At 41.5% G+C, this 21,880-nt stretch overlaps 2 protein-coding genes across 4 annotated transcripts; one reads left to right on the top strand and one right to left on the bottom strand.

Moving 5' to 3' along the window:
* Window positions 1–2,428: 2,428 nt before the first annotated feature.
* LOC107393725 (phytanoyl-CoA hydroxylase-interacting protein) lies at window positions 2,429–18,944 on the top strand. Of its 2 annotated transcripts, XM_015972288.3 has the most exons (6): window positions 2,429–2,609; window positions 2,695–2,766; window positions 4,446–4,615; window positions 16,731–16,905; window positions 17,043–17,160; window positions 17,257–18,944. In XM_015972288.3, the coding sequence occupies exons 3-6, from the start codon at window positions 4,448–4,450 to the stop codon at window positions 17,801–17,803; spliced, it is 1,008 nt and encodes a 335-aa protein (XP_015827774.3). In that variant the 5' UTR covers window positions 2,429–2,609; window positions 2,695–2,766; window positions 4,446–4,447; the 3' UTR covers window positions 17,804–18,944. The 2 variants fall into 2 exon arrangements, with proteins under 2 accessions (XP_015827774.3, XP_015827772.3); XM_015972286.3 differs by lacking the exon at window positions 2,695–2,766 and having other exon boundaries at window positions 2,432–2,609.
* Window positions 18,945–19,163: 219 nt separating this feature from the next.
* Window positions 19,164–21,880, bottom strand: ppp1r3c2b (protein phosphatase 1 regulatory subunit 3C2, duplicate b). 2 transcript variants are annotated; one of them, XM_015972282.3, is made up of 3 exons: window positions 20,469–21,880; window positions 20,230–20,321; window positions 19,164–20,131 (listed from the first exon to the last, which is right to left on the bottom strand). In XM_015972282.3, the coding sequence occupies exons 2-3, from the start codon at window positions 20,247–20,249 to the stop codon at window positions 19,267–19,269; spliced, it is 885 nt and encodes a 294-aa protein (XP_015827768.3). In that variant the 5' UTR covers window positions 20,250–20,321; window positions 20,469–21,880; the 3' UTR covers window positions 19,164–19,266. The 2 variants fall into 2 exon arrangements, with proteins under 2 accessions (XP_015827768.3, XP_015827770.3); XM_015972284.3 differs by having other exon boundaries at window positions 20,267–20,321; window positions 20,469–21,879.

Raw genomic sequence — 21,880 nt, 5'->3', positions numbered from 1 at the left:
GTGTTTCCGGTTGGTGAGGAGGTCACGAGTTTCCGGCTACTGTGGAGCTCCACAGCTAAGACACACTACTACAACCATACATTTCACACAGGAGCTTTTTATTTCTCAGCAGCATCAATAGTAACAAAATCGCAATTTGGTCAAAGTCAATTTAAGTAAAGTTACGTGTTTCTGGTTACTGTGGTGGTCACGTGCTTCCGGCTACTTGTAGGTCACGTGTTTTCGGTTCGTGTGGAGGTCACGTGTTTCCGGTTGCTGTGGAGCTCCACAGCGGCCGCAGCCAGGCTGCAACGGAAAAAGTCGTGAAATTAGTGTCTTTAATGCCATATAATGTTTAATAATAATAGTCTTTCAGTTTTATTCATGGTGAAAATAAACCCGAAATAATAAGAAAGATAAACAAAAAACAAAAATAAATTCAACAAATCAACTCTAAAACTGATCAAAAATACAATAAATGGATAATTCATTTAGTAATTGAAGAGCATTAGAATACATCATGTGACGTGCTTCCAAAAGCCTTCTTAAAACGTCTGGAATTGCTATGTACTACATGAGAAACATGAGCCAAGTCAATAAATGGTTTGATGATGTTTCCTATTTGGTGTACATTTTAAAATGGGCAAAACGTTTTGTTTTAATAAATGTTTATATCATAAATAATAAGCAAATAAATGTCATTAGCCTGCATGTTTGTTGCATAAAATAAAGATAAGTATGACAAGATCTTTTTGAAATAAACAGAGCTTTGAATAATGCATCATCCATAAAATTAATGCTTTTCTCAAATTACAATTTTTGCCCCTATAAAGTGTATGAAATTTCAAATTTACAGTTACTATCCATCAATCCATCCATCCATTTTCAGCCACTTATCCAGAGTCGGGTGGCGGGGGGCAGACTTCCCTCTCCCCAGCTATTTGGGCCAGCTCCTCAATGGGGATCTCAAAGTGTTCCCTGGCCAATTGAGAGACATATCCCCTCCAGTGTGTCCTGGGTCTTCCCTTGGGTCTTCTCCCAGTTGGACGTGCCAGATAAACCTCACCAAGGAGACGTGCAGGAGGCATCCTGACCAGATGCCCGAGCCACTTCAACTCGCTCCTCTCAACGTGGCGGAGCAGCAGGTCTACTCCGAGCCCCTCCCGGATGACCAAGCTTCTAATCCTTTCTCTAAGGGAGAGCCCAGACACCCTGGCACAAAGCCTCAGACAACTTAGCAGTTAATACATTTGAAAAAACTAGTAAAAAAACAAGGAATTTTTAAAGATTTAGTAATAAAACTTACCAGCAAAATTGTGCAAAGTGAAGTTTTACAGCACAATGTGAACCACTGTCACACTGACTGCACAGTAGGATGCAATATGCTCAAACAATCCTGTAAAATAATGGAACACACCAGGACTAAGAATATTTTCTTTGCAAAAGAAAAAAATATATTTTTATGTCATGTAAATGTCAGAGTTTCTGTAGGAACAGAACTAACTTGCCCTATTTTAACAGAAGAAGCCCCAGACTTGCTTCTGGAGCAGAGATGGTTGCAGGGACAGCCTGTCACAGCGTGACTAATGATGGATGACTGCAGTTTAATTACATTTTGAGGGTATCACTTATCTACTGTTGGCTGGAAAGAAATGAAGCATTTCAGTACCAGTCGGTGAAATACGCTGATAAATCATGGCTAGTTTTTTATTGTTTGTGAAAGAACTGCAGCAATCATGTGCATCCATCCTGTTGTTTTCTCTCTTTATCCTTTGCTCTTCTCCATTGTTTCAGCAGCAGATTATTGCATTAATCTGATAAAGATTACCTTAATCTTTGATGGAATGCAAAAACAAACCAGTGCAGGAAAAATAAAATTCCCTTGAAAATGAATGCCAGTGGAAATCTGCTTACTCTGGATTTACACGGTGAAGTCCCTCGCCCCCGGATAGGCTGGGGGAGGAGAAGCCCTGTGGAGTTAGCCCATATGGCAGAACAGTTGGCCCATGTATATTTTTTAGGTCTTGATAGTGCTCTATGTAATCTACTAGGACATCATTCAGAGCTTAATCTCTGTTGAATCGTGGCGGTGCATCTAAAAGTGTCATTTGCCTCCTTACACTTCCACCGTCACCATATCTGAGAGTTGACATTTATGCAAGAAGTGGTCGGACTACATTAGAGTGTGTGAGAAATTCTGTGCCCCAGGACAGATTCCCTTTCATGTGATGTGTTGTGTATGGTTGGCTGGTGAAACCACGATGCTGACGAGGAGCCTTGCACGTCATTCTAAGATTACATTTCAGAAAGAAAATTTCCTTTTTTAGTCTTTTCTTCTTCTTTTTTGGGATTTTTATTCATCCCGTTTCTGTGCGGCTGCACAGGAGTCGAGTAAACACCATGCAGAGATCAGAGCAAAAATCAGATAGGGAGGGAGGGAGGAAAAGGGGAGGTGGGGGTTAGACTGTTTGTGTGAGAGAAACAGCCAGGAGGAAGAGGGACAGAAGAGTGTGCGTTTCACCTCCTGTGATCAGTTTTACTTGGAGATCCATCATCGGCAGCATCTGTGGAGGAGAGCAGGAAGAAAGTGGCTAGATTCTTCTCCCATCACAAACCAGAACCTCAAACAAGTAAGGGATACGCTTGAATCGTCCAGCTTAATGATGCTTTTTAACACCAAGAAAATAAATTTGTGTTTAAACTTTTAATCTTCAGACACAAATTCATCGTTTCATGACGGCGTGCTGAATTTGTGCATATCTCTGGGTGAAATCAGTCACTTTAATGGTAATAAATTAGTTTTTATTATCAATATTCTTTAACTTTGGGTGTTTTTACACAACCAAATGCTGATTTGTACTCAAATTAGGTTTTCCATGCAGCCTAAATGAACAGTGAATGCATTTAGATTGAAGCTGGGGCTGTTTTGCATGAATACTTTGATCGATTGCGTTGAGATCTCATCTTATCATCACACCGAACCTCATTCAACCCGCTGTTTGTGCAAATTAAAATCTCTGCTGTGCATGTATCACATGTCTTATTTCCTTATGGAAGCATGAATTTTAAATCAAAGAGCTGCATTTAATCCTCAGACTGAATGCATTTTTGCAGCAGCATATCTGAGTGTTAAAATTGCAATCAAGCCACTTGATTTTTAATGCATGTGCTTCTTCTAATCACCGGTTAACGCCAGCTGCCTGATTCGGAGCAGCTGTTTGTTAAAGCTCAGATTCAGGGCATCTCAATCAGCTTCAATTTCTTTCTCCACGCTCATTTGTATGTATGAGGGCAGTGGAATTGAATGATACTGAGACCCGTGTTTCAACTGTGTTCAAATGATCCATAGATGGTACACACACACACACAGAGGCGTGGGGCTTTGATGACTTGTCCTGAGAGAATCTACTCTTGCCCCAGTTTCTGTCACTGAAAAGACACTGGTTAGAAAGAAAGGAGAGCAGCAGCTGGAAAACAGACTCACAGAGATGCAAGAGCCCTGTTCCCCCTCCTGCACAGAACCCCCCCCCCCCCCCCCGTGAATGGGCTATACCTCACAAATTTCACAGTTCACAGGCTTTAATGAGGTGGTGCAGGCTGTCCATCATCCTGACTGTAGAGCGCCTCAGCCAGCAGACCCAACGGTCACACAATTGACTCCGCTGTATGCTTGGCGTTTGTAGGATCACAAGAGCAACAAAGTGGTATTTTTAGCCATATCCTAATTTGCATATGTTCAGGGTAAGGAATCTTTTATCTATCGAGATGTTGGGACTTAAATGTTTAGAAACATCTTCAGATGGATGCAAACAAAAGAGGAAACAGAGCTCAATCTCTGCACGTGTGCTGTGGATGCTCTCCTTTATTACTGTAAAGATGATAAGTAAATTTAAAAAGCAGGATGATCAGGAGCCAGGTGCAGCCACCTGAATCATTCTGCATACAAGCAGCAAGGAGGAGTTCATCACCCCCCAGCTTGATGCTAAACCTCCCCCTTTCCAGCACAAATGCAGCAGTTTGAGTCTCTGTTTTGCTATTTTAAGCATAAAAGGGGGTTTGTAAGTTTATTGCAGTTGTAGTTGTTGCTGACACGCGCAGAAGCGTGCTTGTTTTGCGACCACTTCCTCATGAATCCCAGGAGAAGACCGAAGGAGGGAGGCTGCTGATGTGTGGTTGCTTGGAGACTGCTGTAGGTGGATTATGAAATGCAGAAGGACAACAGAGGCTACTCACTCAGCTGGGAGCGTGTCGAGTTGTGTAATGATGGGAAATGTCAGCTGAGGCCAAAAGAAGGGAGGTGAAGTGGAAATGTGAATTAAAAAGCCGTCACACAAATTCCTTTAATGTGTGTTTCATTAGATTCTGTCAGAAATGAGCTCATCCGTGGTGTTTCCCCCAGATCTACTTAAAGCTGATTTCACTGAGTGTGTTTACACTTGAGCCTAATTATGCACTTTTTCTGACAGAAATGGACGCCCCTCTTTCCACACCCTGTAATATCAAGATCTGTGAGGTGACTTGTGACTCTTTTCGCATCATGTGGGACATGGCCCCCGAGGATTCAACCAGAGCTACACATTTCTTCATCGACCTGAGCCGCAAAGAGAACAGGGACCCCAACCGCTTCAAACACAGGGTCTGAAACTGCTGCATTGTCTCAACCATAGACCGACCGCTCCGCTGTGTGATTGTCTCCTGAGTCACAATGTTTGGTTTTCACTGCGTTTTATATGAACTACATGCATCTTTTATTAGGTGTAGCAGATTGCTTTGTGATATTTTACATTGTTGGGATTTGAAAAATGAATGTAGACTAGTTAGGCCGCTTCAGTCACTTCCCATACTGGCTAAAAAGGAACTTGTGACTGGTCAACAGCTTCAGGCCTGTGACTCATGAGCATTGTTTCTGTATTAAAGTGGATGAATGCTGACAACACTGGACCGTTTCTAACTTGACTGCTGCCAGAAAACATAAAGTAAAATAGTATTATTTTTTTAAAAGGTTAGTTACAATATATATCTTCAAGTGAATTTCCTTGAAAGACTTCAACCAGTGGCGCCCCCAAGGGGTGGCTAGAAGGGGCCAAGGCCACTTTTGGAAAATTGTTGGCCACTTCACTGCCATCCCCAGACACGACCACCCCCTTAAATCACATACATTTTTACGCAAACCATACATTGATTTTCTTCATTCAAAACAAAATGTTAAGCCAGTAAATACATTTATTAAAAAATTCTTTATAAATAATTTATCTGTGAAATCACTATATAAATACATATGTATGTCACTGAGGTTCACCTTTAAAAAATTAAGAAATTCCAAAAACATTTTGTGGATGTTTCTCTTGAAACATCAACAGGCAAATTAAACAGTTTTAAAATTCAAAACAATAAAATCAGAAACAATAATGGGATAATATTAATGGTTTGAAAGTTTGTCTTTTTTTCTGAAATTTTTGTGTTTCTTAGATTTAAGAAAAAATATGTTGGATTTACTGGTCTATTTGTCTTTTTAATGAGAAAGCTAAACTCTCCCAAGCCCTTAACACACCGTGCCGGCAAGTTGGCGTAATATTGTTGCAATGGTGTGTCTCATAAACGCGCCAATCTGGCGTGGCGTTGCACAAATTTTGCGGCATTCATTCCAGCTTGGTAGTAATATTGAGGTAACTATCTAAGAAATGGCAATTGCGCCTTGGCGCAACAGAGGGAGGTGTCATGATGACGTGGGAAGTTACTGCCGTGCTCCGATCGGCAACTCTATTGAAAATGAAAGTAAACACAGGCAGTAAGTTTTGCTTTTTGAACAAAATCAGCTGAGATGTTAAATCGGTTTCAATCGCAATAAAAAGCAAGTTATATCAAAGCTAAACGGAAGTCTGCGGTGAGGCCGCCCCCAAAACCCCTCTATGCCACTATCACCTAATCTTTTATGAAAAAGGACACGGTTGCATCACATTACCGCCACGGTCTGACCTAAGGCCCCCTGATGCCACAAAGGCATTGTGGGAAATTGGTGGCATTGTTTTTTTAAAGGTGACTCCAGAGTTACCACAAGATCCAGTTTGGTGTGCTACCTCAACACTTTCAATGGCCGTATCTGGCCACTGGGGGCGTCAGTGACCACAACCATCTGGTGCTTTCCAAATAAACCTGCTGTAGCCACTTGGTGGAAAATCTAAGTACTACAAGTAGCAAATCCCAATTATTTTTAATCATTAGATTAGGCTACTTCTTTGAGAAAATGCGCATTATTATCCACTAAACTATTAAAATAACTTAAATCATTCTGATTGCTACAAACTTTAAAACATTATTTTGTATTTTTAAAATCTAAGTCCATTAGTGCCAAGTGGTTTTTACAGATGTGTTTGCAGAAAAGATGGCTAATTTGTGAACGTTTTACCATCCCTCTATTTACCTTTGTTTTTCTTATTTCAGTTAATTTTTTTAAACTTCTAGCTCTTGTCAAACCTACATGTGCCAAAACCCACCAGAGTTATGATTTAGTTTCAGTGGTTAACGTTTTTCTTCATAATCTTGTATTTCCCTTTAAATCTAACACATTCATTAAATGCAGATGTCTATGTGAATTTTTTTTTTTTTTTAAAAACAGACTTCCGTTCCTGCAGGTGCAAATGACTGAGTAATGATGGCTTGTTGTTACAGTCTGTATTCAGTAAGTGTAAAGATGCTTTTCTGGAATCAGCGAAGAGATGGGACTGAAAAGTAACCAAGGTTATGTTCTCTCCCTGATAGCTGCACACACGGTGCCACAAACAAACTTGCATCAGATTTGTTGCCATGGATACAAGGACCTCTGAGTCCACAGTAATTGGCTCTGCTTTGTTGGTCTTTTATTTCTGTCAGACCAAGCACGGGTACGGAGAAGATGGAGTTAAACACCTTTTATGTTGACAGAACGTGGAGACAAATGATCAGAAGTCCATTCACTGTTTCACCGCTCATGAGGGGGAGAGCCTTTGCAACATACAGCCGGTCCCGCGACCTGCTCTTGCCAGTTGCTTCGGACAGACTCTCGCCGTTCTGCTGAAACGGCTGATTTTTATTGAAGATTACAGGAATGTTACATACGTAGTTTGCCATACACACACGTAATTCTGCCATCTGCACCTGCAGACGCACGTCAGCTAATAGCCTTGTTAATGAAAGACCAATTCATCCCAAGGACATGCAACCTTGAGATGATCAGGACACATCCTGCAACATCCTTTGCTAACAAAGACAGTTGTTCTTGTATTGAGGAACTGAAGGAAGGAACGCTTTCACTCCCTTATGCAGCTGTTCAGCTTGAGCAGAAAAGGCACAGAGAGGTTTTCAATATTATAACAAGATTCCATGAAAAGGCATATAATAATGTATTTATGATAATATATAAGGAGCATAAGTGAGAGATACATATTTGTTCATATAAAAGAGCTTATAATAATATATGAAAGAGCTTATATGAGAGATATATATATTTTCAATCCCCCTTTTGAACTCTTTTAAGAGTTCAATAAAGATATAAGAAATCATAACAATAACACCAAATTCCATCAAAAAGAATCCAATAAGCAAAGTTTTAAAATACCAATACAAACAACCAATCAGATTACATTTACTCATCTTTCTAGCAGTAAACTAATACAAAAAACATGATCATACTTTCAACTGAACATGTTACAACATGTATGGATCGCATGCCACTCCATATGAGGGCGAAAAACCCTAATTATCATGTGTTTATAGGGAAAATTCCCCCATGTCCCCCCATTTGTCATATCTCAATTTTGGGGCGAACGCCTGTTGGCATAGAGTGTGCATGCCTAGGACATCAATGATCAACAAAAAATAAAAACAAAACAATCAAAAAATTCATAGAAATGAACTAGTGAAAGGGTTGTTACATTAATCACTGAACATTCTCACACTCTAACAACATCTTCTTCATCATGAGAGTCATCACTATCATCAGAGGGTTCCCCTCCCAAATAGATGTTAGGATTGGCTAGTAACAAGGGCATCTGGATAATTGGGTCAGCAGGTGGAGGAGAGATGGCAATGGTAATCGATCTCTGGACTAGTTGCCTAAGACAGGGGATACAGCAACAGCCGCAAGTAACAAGAATGGCAGCGAAGACAGACATGGACACCAGGACGGAGGAAACGAGGGATTTGTATTTACCAAATACATCAAGCCAAGAGGCCCACACGGAGGTGTCTACACCAGAGTGGGATTTCATTTTTTTTCTGTCAAAGAGCGGAGGCCGTCTAAGGCCTTAGTTAAGCTACCGTCCGAGGCCGTATTGTTGGGGATGAAAACACAGCAATCCTGAACACACGCCCCCTTTTTCAGCTAACAGCATGTCTACAGCAATTCTATTTTGGAAAGCCATCAAGGAAGTAGCCGATAGTTGTTGGTGAACTGCCTCAAGTGCAGTACGAGTATAATTACTTAAGAGTTGAACATTGAAATGGATGTAGTTAATGCGGTCGACATTTTTATTGGGAGTTATCCAGACAAAAATAGATTCCCATCCGGCGGCTATTTGGTCAACCAATTTGTATTCGTCTGGAACACCTCTGGGGACGCCAATGGCATCTATATAAGTAGGATTGTGAAATGCAGGTAAAGCTTGTAAAGAGCGCTTTCGTCGGGTGCTAGAGTAAGAGCTGGAAATAGGGGTATCATGAAGGGTTACGGGAGTAACGGTGACAGGTAACAGTAAAGTGATAAGGGCACACAAACCTGAAGATTCCCTGGGAAAACCATTATAGAGCTGAGGAGCACCACACCACCACCAGAGATTGGCACGCTTTTTGGGTTTGAATTGTGAAGAAACTGACACGGTTGTATTGACGCACCAATTAGTGGTGACATTTCCCAGAAAAGGATCGCCACCAATGTCATCACCTGGTTTTTGCTTTGGAAAGATTTGTCCAAAGTTAGTACAATTTGAATTTAGGGAAGTGCCGTTCATCAAATGAAGGAAACATTCTGGAGGGATCGGAGGTGGTACAATACGGAGAGTAGGACGAGCTGAGAGGCAAACAAGACAATCCTGATCAGAAGCATTAGCGGCTTGTTCAGCCAGGAGTAACCAATTATTAGTGCTAGCGGAAATGCCGGTAACCGTCTGAAATGTCTCATCAACCGAAGGGTTTTTAGTCTCAATAGTTATCGCAGGAGAGGGTTTATTTACTTTAGCAATGTCAAGTAACACAGGAGAGGAGGGAGATTTACTTATCCCGACAATATTAAAGACGGTGGAGGTAGGTGAAGTAATATTACGGACACAGAGGTACACTGTCCAGTAGTAGCTCCCACTAATCCAAGGAGCAAGTACAAATAGGGTACATCCAAGGGAGTTTATTGGACTAATTATGAAAGTCAAAGGGCCTGTTTTAGATCCGCCTTGTTTTATCAATTTGATTCTGGTACGCCAAGTTGTAGCTACTCCTTTGGAGTAGGATGACCAATCATCGCCTGTTTCAGCAACAAAACTGCTCCACTTCCATTGAGAGTAAGATCCCCACGTTAAGTACCAAACATGCTCTTTCAGATCAGATGGCGTGTAACGACCATGTGCAGGGTTCGAGGGCAAAACATCGTAGGGGAGTGTAACCGTGGTGGCTGTGGATAATGGGATACACAGTGTGATTGCTTGGGTTAAATAGAGAAAATCAGAGTTACAAGGAGGTGAGGGGGATGGAAGAGGTAGGGATCGCTTGTGCCGGTCAATAGGTGGTGGAGGATGGGCCGTTGGTGTTAGCGGGGTAGGAGATCATTGCAGAGGAACAAAATAGCCAATGGGATGCATAGCAGGATAACAGTGAAAAGTAGGATCAGGAGACGCTGCCTGCACGTGAGGATGGGAGGGAATGGCCAGGACATAATTAGGCTTATTCAGGTGTTAATTTAAGAAATTGTATGGGTTATAGCTGCTGTAATCAGTGCCAGAGAACGCACTATATGCTAAAATTGCTATTGTTACCAAATCTTTTAGGTCAGTGAAATCGCGAAAGTATCTGTCGTTCCACAACCCCAACCTGCTGTCCCTGTATGCCAACCGGTTTAGTTTACTTGGATACCAGACTATTGGAAAGGATTCTCGTTGAATTATGTTACCCTCAGAATCTTCTTCCGGCCAGGACAAATGAGTGATCAGAATGTACATTAAGTTTGTATAAATGCAATGAGCGCAAACATATATCTAATACTAAACAGGTAAATGAGTAATAATATAAAATGAGTAGAGGGTATAAAATATAACCCTTGTAAAATAAATGAGGGTGTGAAATAGAACCCAGATAAAATAAATGGAGGGTGTTAAATATAACCCTTGTAGAATGTTCATAGGGTGGTTACTTCTTCCCCCTGTTGAGGTCCCTCCACTGGCTCCAGGCAGCTGCAGGGGGATAAGATATCAAGTTTCTCGTCCCGCAGGATGTGGTGGCAGCTTGGCATGCTACCTCGTCCCGCAGAATTAGTAGCTTGGCACGCTACTGTAGTCAGCTACTTCTCTTCCTGGTTTTATTATTCTTATTATTTTTTTTTTTGATCCTCTTTCTGGTTAGGCAGATGTCAGCAGCTTCTCGTCCTGGTCCTTAGGTACTTTTTCTGGTCAGGCAGATGTCGGCTGCTTCTCGTCCTGGTCCTAGGGTACTTTTCTGGTCAGGCAGATGTCGGCTGCTTCTCTTCCAGGTTAGGCTCCTCCCGTCCAGCCGGACAGCGTGTGACGTCCTCTCCGTGATCCTGTATGGCTCAGTCCACCTCGGTTCCGTCCACTTCCTTTTGGTGACTTTTAGCAGGACCCAGACGCCTGGCACCGAAGGCGAAGCATCTTCGTGTGTGTAGTTTTGGTCCAATGAAGGCTTTCTCGGCTTGTGCAGTCCTTGATCTCGGCAGATAGTTGGTAGGAAGATTCACACTCCGGCCGGACCAGAAGTTCCCCGGACCGATCGCCTAGGGATTAGAGGTTATGCACAAAAAAGTCCTAGCTCTTACTGACCCTAGCCTCTGATACCTTCAACATCAGACACATACAGTTACAAACATCAAGCGCAATTAAAGGTACAGTGACATCACGACATGGACACACACAGACACACAAACACATACACATGCACATACACAGAGAGAGAGGGAGAGAGTAAGAATGTGTGTGGGAGAAAGAAATGAGTGGGATCCATTCTGCCACCAGCATCTCCACCTGTGTCACAGAGAAAAAATTGCAAAGAAATTAAAACATAAAGCAAACAACAATAATTCAATGAGTATAAATGATCAAACTAAAATATACAACCATGCATGGGTTTTATAACAGTTCCGGCAACACTGGAGAGGAAGCCTTGTACAATGAATTCTTAAGATGTCCTTCATCAATTAGAGGTTATAGCCAATTTGTTTCAGGATCCTGAATTTGAATTTGAATTGGTTAATTTACTCAGAATAGTCCAATGTCTTTGTTGATGTTTCTCAAGGCTCGGCCATGCCCATATAAATAAATAAACAAACAAACAAGACAAACACAGTCAAACACACGGTCCATACACGTCTCTGTGCCCTCACACACCAAGCAAATGTCAGACTGAAGCGAAAGTGTGAAATACTTAACCTAACGCTAAATCAGTGGAAAGAAAAAATAAGACCTAAAGCATGTGATTAAATTAATCCAACAAAACTTCCCATAACTGCTGTTCTAAACTCATGTTGCAATGTGATCTCTTCAATTAGAAATTAGGACAACCACTTTTACTATCAATTCAACCATATAGTTTCAGGTTGTCCCTTACCTAAACTACCTGTCTTTCTTACTTTCTTTCTTTCTTTCTTTCTTTTTCCTTTGAGAACACTACTCGCACAAGAAATCCTAAGAATTAATTCACTACTTAAGGTTAATTCATAAATAACGCATTGCTAAATTAATAACGTGATTTGTGCTAAGAAATACTCCCCTATCCTCTTCCTTTTTCCAGTGGCACTGAATGACAGATTTTAGATCAATTATTGCTATTATGTTTCATTTAATTAATTCTGCTTTTTCTCTTATTTTTATCTATTTATTTATTTATGTTATTTACTTATTTATCATGCCATCCTGCGATGATAATCCTAAAGACTTGTTAGCCAATTTGTCGTCAAAAAGGCCAATTAAAAATATTATGTTAAAGATTTCACAAGATAAAAAATGTGAACATAATTTTTATCGAATGAGGGGTACCATTTATTCAATATCTTGTAACATTATTTTCTACCTCACTATTGTCTCGGATGAGATGTTCCATGAATCATTTAGTCAGCTGAATGCCAAATTATTCATTTAATGTTTATTTTTATGCAATGAATGGAATGGGATGGAACGTTACTATAATTTGCGCATGTTTGCTCGAAGGAGAAAACTGTTGAAGCCTAAAGCGTTCTCCTAGACTTATAAATAGACACCGTTTCCTTAACCAATGAAAATAAGTGATGACGCCGATGAATGACTTTTTGAAAAGAAAATAAGGCTTTACTGCATGTCCGCTGCAGCTGAGAATCCTAAGACAATAAAGATTATATTGACGTCCAATGATGAGTTGGGCTGAAATCCAGGTTACTAATCCTATTATTTATTTAGTTATTGTTATTATTATTATCTTTTTTTTTTTTTTTTTTTTTTTAGGCTAACTTTCTCAGTTAACTATGTTCTACAGTAGTTTAGTAAATTTTCCACAGTTCTGACATTTCATCAATTCAACTGGTTATTGCCAAAAAGCCTTGTTCATTACCTGACTGCAGCAAGCACTCTTTTACTGGGTGTAACCATAGGAAACAGTCTCTTTTGAGCCTCTTTTGCAAGTCCAGGATGACCACGTCATTGATTAAAGTTCACATGTTAGCACACATGCTCCCCCTTTTGTACTTTGTTTCATCAGCAGCAGGGCAAATAAGTTTCTGCCTCTTTGTCCATCTTGTAGTGCTCCCCATCTTTATGTTATGAGTCACAGCTTTTGGTGAGGGCTTCCAGGTTCTCTTTGGTGAAGGCTTCCAGGTTCTCTTTGTATAGAAGTCAGAGCCAAACATTCTTTGCAGCTGGTTGTGACAGGCCCACCCAGTAAAGTTCATGCCTCCACAATGCACAGCAAACGTTTCCCTTAAATATGTTGATTGGGTGAAATGACAGAACTTTCTCTTTTACAAATCAGAATCAACGATGGTTTCTAATAATTAGTCGACTTTATTGACTCAAAGGTAAATCTGAACTGCTTCCTATGCACAATTTTTCTGAATCATCAAATCAATTCTACACAGGTTTTAAACTTTAGGCACAATCTATCCCAAATGCAAGATCCCTCCTTTCATTTTTTATTTATCTATTTTATTTTGGGAAAATAACTACCAGTTTTAACTCAAAACAGCCTGGTACAGTTTCTAGCCAGGTTACAGGAAATAATACTTAGTTTATCTGTTTTTTCATTATTCAGCGTCTCAAAATCCAGCCATTAACGTTAATGGTTCTTAAAGTTGAGGCAAGACAATTATTGGATTTTGTTTTATAGCAAGATTTAACAAATATTTTATTTCCTGACTGATTATTTGTTAATTTTATGGTTTTCATAAAGATGATCCTGAGAGGTTCAGAGCTGCTTTTCGCTGCACCCTGTGCTATTTTTAGACTGCGGGACTCCTGTGTGTAAAAGTGGGTGGAGTCAGGTCCCCAGGCTGAAACTCCAGTCATTCTCACTAGATCTGTCCGAGAGGAAGGACCTCCTGAATACCCTAACCAGAAGCCTTAAGGTACGTCCAAAACACCGAAAATAAAGTCACGAATAGCTTAAAACTGCATGTTACACAGATAAACAGAGAGAGCGAGGGAGTCCAGCTGACTTCACGGCCCATAATCAGACAAAATGCTTCCTTTGTAACCACAACCATACAACTTTTGTATTTTAAAGGATTTTCTTGTCATCACACTAACGATAAATTCTTTTTCTATTGTTTCCACAGTCTCTTGAACTAAATAACCGTCTAGTAAAAACATGGACCGCACCTTGTTTCTCAAGCAGCTGCTCCCTCTATTAAAAACTGCGTCATTCAGAAGAAGGTCCAGCGAAAGCATCATTTACCTCTCATGCAAGGAGACACACATCCACTCATTCACATGGCACAGACGACATTCTTTGTTTGTCACAGTCTTTTTTTTTTTTTTTTTTAAAGTAAGTCAGTTCGTCACTTATTTATTCTCTCTCTCTCTATATATATATAATATTTTAAGCACAGAATTTATTTTAACACTGCACTGGTTATTTTCAGAATTTATTGCTTACTACGCTTTTAAGCAGGACTTATGTAACATTAGAGCAAATCCAATTGCAATTTTTTGAGAGCACTCTGAGGAATAGTTTATATATTTATTTTCTGCAGATCTGTTTTGATTTTACTGTTTAGCAGCTTATCTGACTTTATATATATGTATATCCATATATTTCTGAAATAAAACTGTCATATACAACCTTACTTGCATTTCTTATTGGTTTTTTTTTTTTTTTTTAATCTCCAGGCCACTTAACCCCCAGATCAGGGTCACTCACATGCTGCCCCGCACACAAATGATTATCACGCTTGTACACTACATATGTATATATATATGCATACACATATACATACGTACACACATACACATACACATGTTACTTTAAAAACCTTTTATTTATTAACTTATGGTGTTCTGTTCAAAGACTGATCAGAACAGGGTTGCAGAATTTGAATTTTGCGTAGCTCCAAACATTAATTTTAGCACTGCAGTGTAATTTACATATACGAGTTGCAACTTTTTAAAGCTTTTATTTATCTTATTTATTTATTTTCTGGTACCGCATCAGGCCTTCACACACACACCCAGCGCTGTACACACACACACACACACACACACACGGAGCTCCCAAAACTCTGCTCTGCATTCTGCTAGTGCTGCACTTTCAATCCAGAGCCGTAAGCAGCCTCTTGCTGCGCCTCACACACACAGGCTGAACTCAGCTTACACACACAGGAAGCTTGTCTACAGCTGTGCCTTTTTTCTCTCGATTCTGCAGCCTTCACTTCCCAAATCTTTCTCCAGTTACCTCTACTGTTAACATCTACCCCTTTTTTTCTTCATCGCCTTTTCCGCTGACTTTCTCAATAAAACCTTATTTCTCGTGGCTTCAACTGGGCTGCTTGTCATATTTAAACATTGCTTATTTTATGCAAAAACAGTTACCTTAGAACATTTTTCTCATCTCATACAAAAGGTCCTTGACCTTAAAATCCAGGGAGCTCTCTTTAGCCTCCCCTTCCCTTAACATAAAAACCAGGTCCTTGACCTTAAAATCCAGGGAGCTCTCTTTAGCCTCCCCTTCCCTTAACATAAAAACCAGGTCCTTGACCTGTGGACTTTTAGGGTTCCCACACCTATGGACTCTTCGCCAAGCTCTTATATAACCTCGTTATATATTCTATCCGCTCGTCAGCAAATAGTGTGGTCAGCCACGACCTGGAAATGGAACTTTAGGGCTCCTCTAATAGCCCTGGGTCACCATCCCTTCTTCTGTACTATTTCCTTTTCTCATTTACTCATTAAACCATTAGAAAATCCTCATTTCATTTCACCATTAAACCATTACAAAAAATCTCTTATTCTTTCTGCACTTGTCTCCACTTTCTTCTCCAACTATTATTTTAGGACCACAGCTACTATGATTCTGGACACAAAGACTTTGGATAAATCCAATGAGCAGATTTTAGAAAATAAGGTTCTGCTCACCTTGTTTTCCACCGCGGTGTTCTGTGCCAAAATCGTTTACTGGGTCGGATGGTCGAATCGTCCTCCAAAAACTCCTTTTTCTTCAAAAAGAAAAAATCCTGTTCGTGACGCCAAATTTGTTGGTCTTTTATTTCTGTCAGACCAAGCACGGGTACGGAGAAGATGGAGTTAAACACCTTTTATGTTGACAGAACGTGGAGACAAATGATCAGAAGTCCATTCACTGTTTCACCGCTCATGAGGGGGAGAGCCTTTGCAACATACAGCCGGTCCCGCGACCTGCTCTTGCCAGTTGCTTCGGACAGACTCTCGCCGTTCTGCTGAAACGGCTGATTTTTATTGAAGATTACAGGAATGTTACATACGTAGTTTGCCATACACACACGTAATTCTGCCATCTGCACCTGCAGACGCACGTCAGCTAATAGCCTTGTTAATGAAAGACCAATTCATCCCAAGGACATGCAACCTTGAGATGATCAGGACACATCCTGCAACATCCTTTGCTAACAAAGACAGTTGTTCTTGTATTGAGGAACTGAAGGAAGGAACGCTTTCACTCCCTTATGCAGCTGTTCAGCTTGAGCAGAAAAGGCACAGAGAGGTTTTCAATATTATAACAAGATTCCATGAAAAGGCATATAATAATGTATTTATGATAATATATAAGGAGCATAAGTGAGAGATACATATTTGTTCATATAAAAGAGCTTATAATAATATATGAAAGAGCTTATATGAGAGATATATATATTTTCAGCTTCTCAGAGGCTAACCATAAAAAAGTTGCTGATTTGATTAGAAATGGAATATTGTGCCAAGTAGCAAAGTTTAAGAAGAAAAAGTAGTAGCTCCTGCAGCTGTTTTTGCAACTTTCTCATTTATAGTGGTTTAAACACACAGCAGCCTTGTCTTGGTTTTATTCTCTGTTCCTGATGTCTGTTTTAACATTTCATCATTCAGGATGTGCCCACCAAACTGGTGGCCAAAGCTGTTCCTCTCCCCATGGCCGTTAGGGGACACTGGTTCCTCAGCCCGAGTACGGATTACTGTGTGGCTGTTCAGACGGCTGTCAAGCAACCGGACGGCGACTACCTGGTGTCAGAGTGGAGCCAGATAGTGGAGTTCTGCACGGGAGGTAATTTCTCAAACCATAGAGCTCAAGTTACCGTCTTAAGAGCTAAATGTGCACCAGAAGTGAAGTGCACTCATCTCTCAGCAGAAGGTTGTTATTGATGTGTAAATGCAGGCTTGCACTTGGTGTACATTTTGCAGATTATGCTATGGAACACCTGCAGCAACTCCTTGACAAGGCCAAAGGTTCTGCAGGGCGGCTGCTGAAATTCTCTGTGTTCTATCGCAACCAACATCCAGATTACTTTGACTATGTCAGGTAAGTGCTGAGTTGTGACCCTTTTGTTGCATTAAAGCCATGCTCACAGCAGTTCAGTGTGATGTTCAACATTTTTCTGTTCACATCCTGAATTAGGAGAGAATGCGGTGGACTGATGCGTCCAGCCCTAAAAGACACCAGCGGGAGTCACGGCTCTCCTATTAATGGCAAACTGCATGGAGTCTTCTTCAGCTGCAACACAGAGTTTGATACGGGGCTCCCTCCCAGAGACTCTCCGTACGGACCCCTGCGATTCCAGATCCCAGCTGGGTACCTGCTGAACCCTAACATCTGCCTGTATTTTGCTGACTTTTACTGTATGTACACAGCGTACCACTACGTAGTCCTGGTGCTGGCCCCCATCGGCACAGAGGGAGATGCATTCTGCTGCAGCCGCCTCCCCATGCTGGATTTAACCTCCAATCCCTTCCTGACCTTCACTGCCCCCAAGAGGCAGGGGGAGGAGCCTCTGTACTGCCACGCTAGTGATGTCATCCTGGAGGTGCTATTCACCGAGCCGATTCCCTTGGATCAGGGCGCTGTGGAGCAGATCAGCGGGCACCACCAGCTAATGAGTCTAACCACAGCCAACGCAAAGAAAGATCCGAGCTGCAAAGTTTGCAACATCAGCGTGGGGCGCTGATGAACCAGTGCAGGACACATGTGTGTTTAAGTCTGTGGCGCAGAGACACACAGCTGGACAAGACTATAAAACATCAGGTTGTTGAGACAGGCACATCCTGGGACTTGTCAAAGCTGCCTCCACCTTCCTTCCTGCCTGAAGTAGAAGTGTTTTTAAAAACCGATCCCTTGGAAAAATCTATGTAGCACAAATTCAACATGATCCTAGCAGGGGAAACAAGTAATATTCATACAAAGCCTCTGTATGGATTTAAAAAGTTATCCCTTGATGGGGTTTAGGTGCTCTCTTTTGTTGTTTGATGTTTTCCACTTATAACATTATATCCACCTTCCTAAGACGTTGCCTTGTTTGAGATAAAGTATTATGAATAATGCAAAAGTACTTATCCCATTAACTTCCTTCATGCAATGTCTTGCCAGATTTTCTTACTGATCAAACCTTAAAGAACAAGTTCACTCATTTTCACCACATCTGCAGTGGTCTCTAGTATAAAAGTGTCTTGTGAGTCGATCTCCATGAAAAAATGTTCTGACCTTCCTGTTTCAGGAAGTGACAGTCAGAGGGGTAGGAAGCAGAAGAGGGTTTGGAGTCTTACTTCCTGATTTTGAGATATCTTGTCTCTGATTGGCTAACAGCAACATGACTCTACCGCTAACTTTGTTTGCTTTGCAACAGTCATTATTATCTCCACAAATAACACAAGCCTGGAGGAGTTCTGCTGTGGTGGGGAGATGCTAATGCTAACAGTTAGCTTCTACTAGCTGAGACATGCTCTGCTCTCCTGGAAGCTAAATCAACAACAGTCTTCCCCCGTTACGAGGTTACTGTGACATAGATCTGACAGGCTTTTCTAATCCGAGCGTTTCATCCTGTCTCTTTTCTATCGGCGGCTTATGCAGGAAACGGGGTGGAAGACTTTTTTCATGTTCAGCCTGAATGTGAAACTCAAAGTGACCGATTGTTTTACAAAAAATGAAAAACTGTTTCTCGGTGAACTTGCTCTTTAATGTGACCTCATGTGCATGAATCACTGCTACGCTTGTTTTTACCTTCGGTCTGACGTGTCCACACACCTTCCTGCTTTTAAAGCTAACATCAGTGTATTATTTAAAACTAGCAAACACTTTTAAAGTAAAATAAATGCAGCGGGGTTATGTGTGAGAGAATAATAATGAGGAGTGGTTCGGAGGTCTGTACACAAGTCTCAGCTAAGATTAGCTTGTTCCCTGCTCTGGGCCCAGTGATCTCTGACCTTTTTGGTGATGCCATCTATGCCTCATAGCGAAAGGGATCCCTCTCTGTTGCACAACAGTAATTCACAAAATTTAGACACTAGAGAGCAGAGTGAAAAACTACAACAGATGGCTTTAATAATTTTATTCAAACAAAAAAGAAAATGTCATAAAAATGTGCACATTCCAACTCACATGCGTGGTAAATCTAGTGACCAAAGGTGGGGTTGGCTATGCCCTTTCACTTAGACCTTTGCCGTGGCAGAGGTGTGAGCTCACACACACCAGGATGCTGTAATTCTGTCCGTTGTTATTGTCCCAAAAGGGCTCACTCTGCCCAGCAGGCAAATACATTAAACAGAACTCGATCTTCCTCTTGGCGTCCAGGACTTTAGGAATAGCTACTTCAAATTCAAAGATGTCTGTCTGCGGGCCTCCGAAGCGTTTCTGCAGGTATGTGCATGGTACGTCCCTGTGGCTGTGCCAGGAGTCAAAGGTAATGTGGACACGCACGTTTTTCTGGAAGCTGATGTTCCTGACCCGGACAATACCTTGTAGGGCTTGCTCATTAACGGTGCAGCTCTCCAGGATCACCATGCTTTCTGCCAGCTTGGCCCGAAAGGCCTGGAAATCTAAAGAGGGCTGCGGGAAGCCAAGTTTGAGTTGTGTCCCTGGGCAGCAGGTGCTGATGGTGCAGCTGTAGCCGTCCCCCGTCATGCTTCCCAAACCCTGCAGCGAGGGCAGCAGGCCGAGTTCAGACTGGTCCTCTTCATCGGAGAACACTCGTTCATCTGCTAGAGAAAACCCTAAAGAGTCTGCAAACACCACATGCTTGTTCTTGATCGGGAACAAAACATCATCATAGACGTCCTCCTCCAAGTCATCGAAGAAAGATGAGGACAGAAGGGTCTGGTGTCGCGTGACGTTGGCAGGCTGCTCTGATACCGGATTCCGGATGCAAGGCCGTAGGGGCTTGAGTATGGGAACCCACACATGAGGACACAGCTGTTTACGCTGGTTTAAGCACAACCTGACGGCGATCTCCACCAGTCCGGCCGTCTGGGCCATCGACCCCAGGCCAACCACTGGCAGGACACTTGCAAGGATGTAAAACAGGGATTTCAATAAGAACTGCTGGTTTAACTCTCAGGTGCATAAAATGCATCAAGTCATGGTGATTTATTTTACCCTCACTTCAAAAGAAGGTAATTCATCACGGTTCAGGACTTACGCTGGACTCGTCATCCTGCTTCTGGGGTCACAGGAATGTTGTCCTCAATGTTAGGCTGCAGTTTGAGAAAACGGAGAACTTTTATGCCAGAAATACCATAAACGTGATCATAAAAACGGTAAAGCTTCAGATTTACACTCATAAATAAAACCGTATGCCACGGGATTAAAAACTCAAAAGCAAATCTTCAAAAAAATCTCACCTACAAACTCAGATGAGCAGCAGGTTAAAGTGCCACTTTTATCCTTCTACCCACCGAGGAATCTGGTACCAAGTCCTATTTATACCGGCTCATCAAGGAAGTCATGTAGTAGACTCCGCCCACCTCAGCCTCCCGACCAATCAGCCAAAAGGTTTGTTGTGCTCCTTTAACGTTTTAATATGCCTAATAGCGTTTGTTCTTGTTGAAAGCAATATGTTCCTGTTTAAATGTTTGTTTCTTAAAGTTGACTTTGATGGTAATAAAAGACATAAATAAGGTCGGAGTAAAATCGTGGCTTCTGTTTCTTTGTGGGCGGAGTTGATGGGGTGGATGGAGCACACAAGGCTCCATTTTCCGATGTAATTTGACTCTGCTTTGTAGAAAACATCCCAGCCATCCTGGGCTCTATTCTCAGACCTGTCAGCACACACCAATCCCACCGAGGCCTGGGGCTGGATCCCAGCCTCTGCTGGCTGGCTCCTGCCTCGTCCTGCAGCCCCATAAAGCATGCGTGGCGCCCAGAAAGGCTGGATTACAAACAAGTCTCAGCAGGCAGTAGTTACACTACACACGCCCTACACGTAGATACTTAACCTCACATCACCTCCGAAGATTCCCGTCAGCATCGGACACACACGCTTGTTTGAGCTCAAATTTGAATGTGTTAAGCCCATTTAAAGGTTTTCTTTTCTTTTTAACTTTAGATTTTGTGTCCGATTTAAGGGAAATATTTCTGTTTACATTCATTTTTTATGACAAAAAGACACATGCTGTGTGTGCCAATGAACTGTGCTTATTGTTCCTTGCCTCAAAAGTACCCTTGAAGGGATGTAGATCTCTCACATTCATTCATGAGTGATGAAGTTGTAGCCATTTTGGTCTTAAAAACGTTAAGGGGGGAGTCTGATGGAATAGACCTTGTGTGATCTGTAATGTGGATGACTAACAGATTTATGACTGTTTTTGAGTTTGGGTTAATCAGTTGTACATTTAGATCTGATTAAAGGTTCATCAGATGCCTTCTGTACGTTCATTCTGTGTATTTTGTAAACTTGTATTGCTTGGTTCTTTCAAAACACAGAAAACTCTGCAACAAAACACACATAAACCAGACGCCAACTCAACACACGAACAACAAAACATAGAAAGGAGTGTGAGAAGGAAACAAGTCGAAGACACACAAGAGCAGCAAACCAAGAATCAGAAAGTACAATAAAGAAATCTGCCATAACAGATCACTGCATGAGGGAAAGGAACACAGATCATAAACACCGAACAACAAAAATATAGAAGATGGATTAGAGAAGCTATAGCAATAAGGAGACAGGGACACACAACCATGAACAGAAACAATGGGGTCAACACATTGGATCATGCATGGGACTGTGTCATCAACGAGGACGGCGCGGGCA

Source organism: Nothobranchius furzeri, chromosome 17 (genome assembly GCF_043380555.1).
Source record: "Nothobranchius furzeri strain GRZ-AD chromosome 17, NfurGRZ-RIMD1, whole genome shotgun sequence".
Lineage (NCBI taxonomy): Eukaryota > Metazoa > Chordata > Actinopteri > Cyprinodontiformes > Nothobranchiidae > Nothobranchius > Nothobranchius furzeri.
The sequence above is the reverse complement of the archived record's forward strand: the minus strand, read 5'-3'. Positions and strand labels throughout refer to the sequence as shown.

Bases quoted from the DNA above. Each gene is read 5' to 3' on its own strand.
- LOC107393725 (XM_015972288.3), top strand. From the start codon at position 4,448: ATGGACGCCCCTCTTTCCACACCCTGTAATATCAAGATCTGTGAGGTG. The intron at 4,616-16,730 runs GTCTGAAACTGC...TTCATCATTCAG, and splicing joins CCAACCGCTTCAAACACAGG to GATGTGCCCACCAAACTGGT. The intron at 17,161-17,256 runs GTAAGTGCTGAG...ATCCTGAATTAG, and splicing joins GATTACTTTGACTATGTCAG to GAGAGAATGCGGTGGACTGA.
- ppp1r3c2b (XM_015972282.3), bottom strand. From the start codon at position 20,249: ATGAATTACCTTCTTTTGAA. The intron at 20,132-20,229 runs GTGAGGGTAAAA...CATCCTTGCAAG, and splicing joins ATGAATTACCTTCTTTTGAA to TGTCCTGCCAGTGGTTGGCC.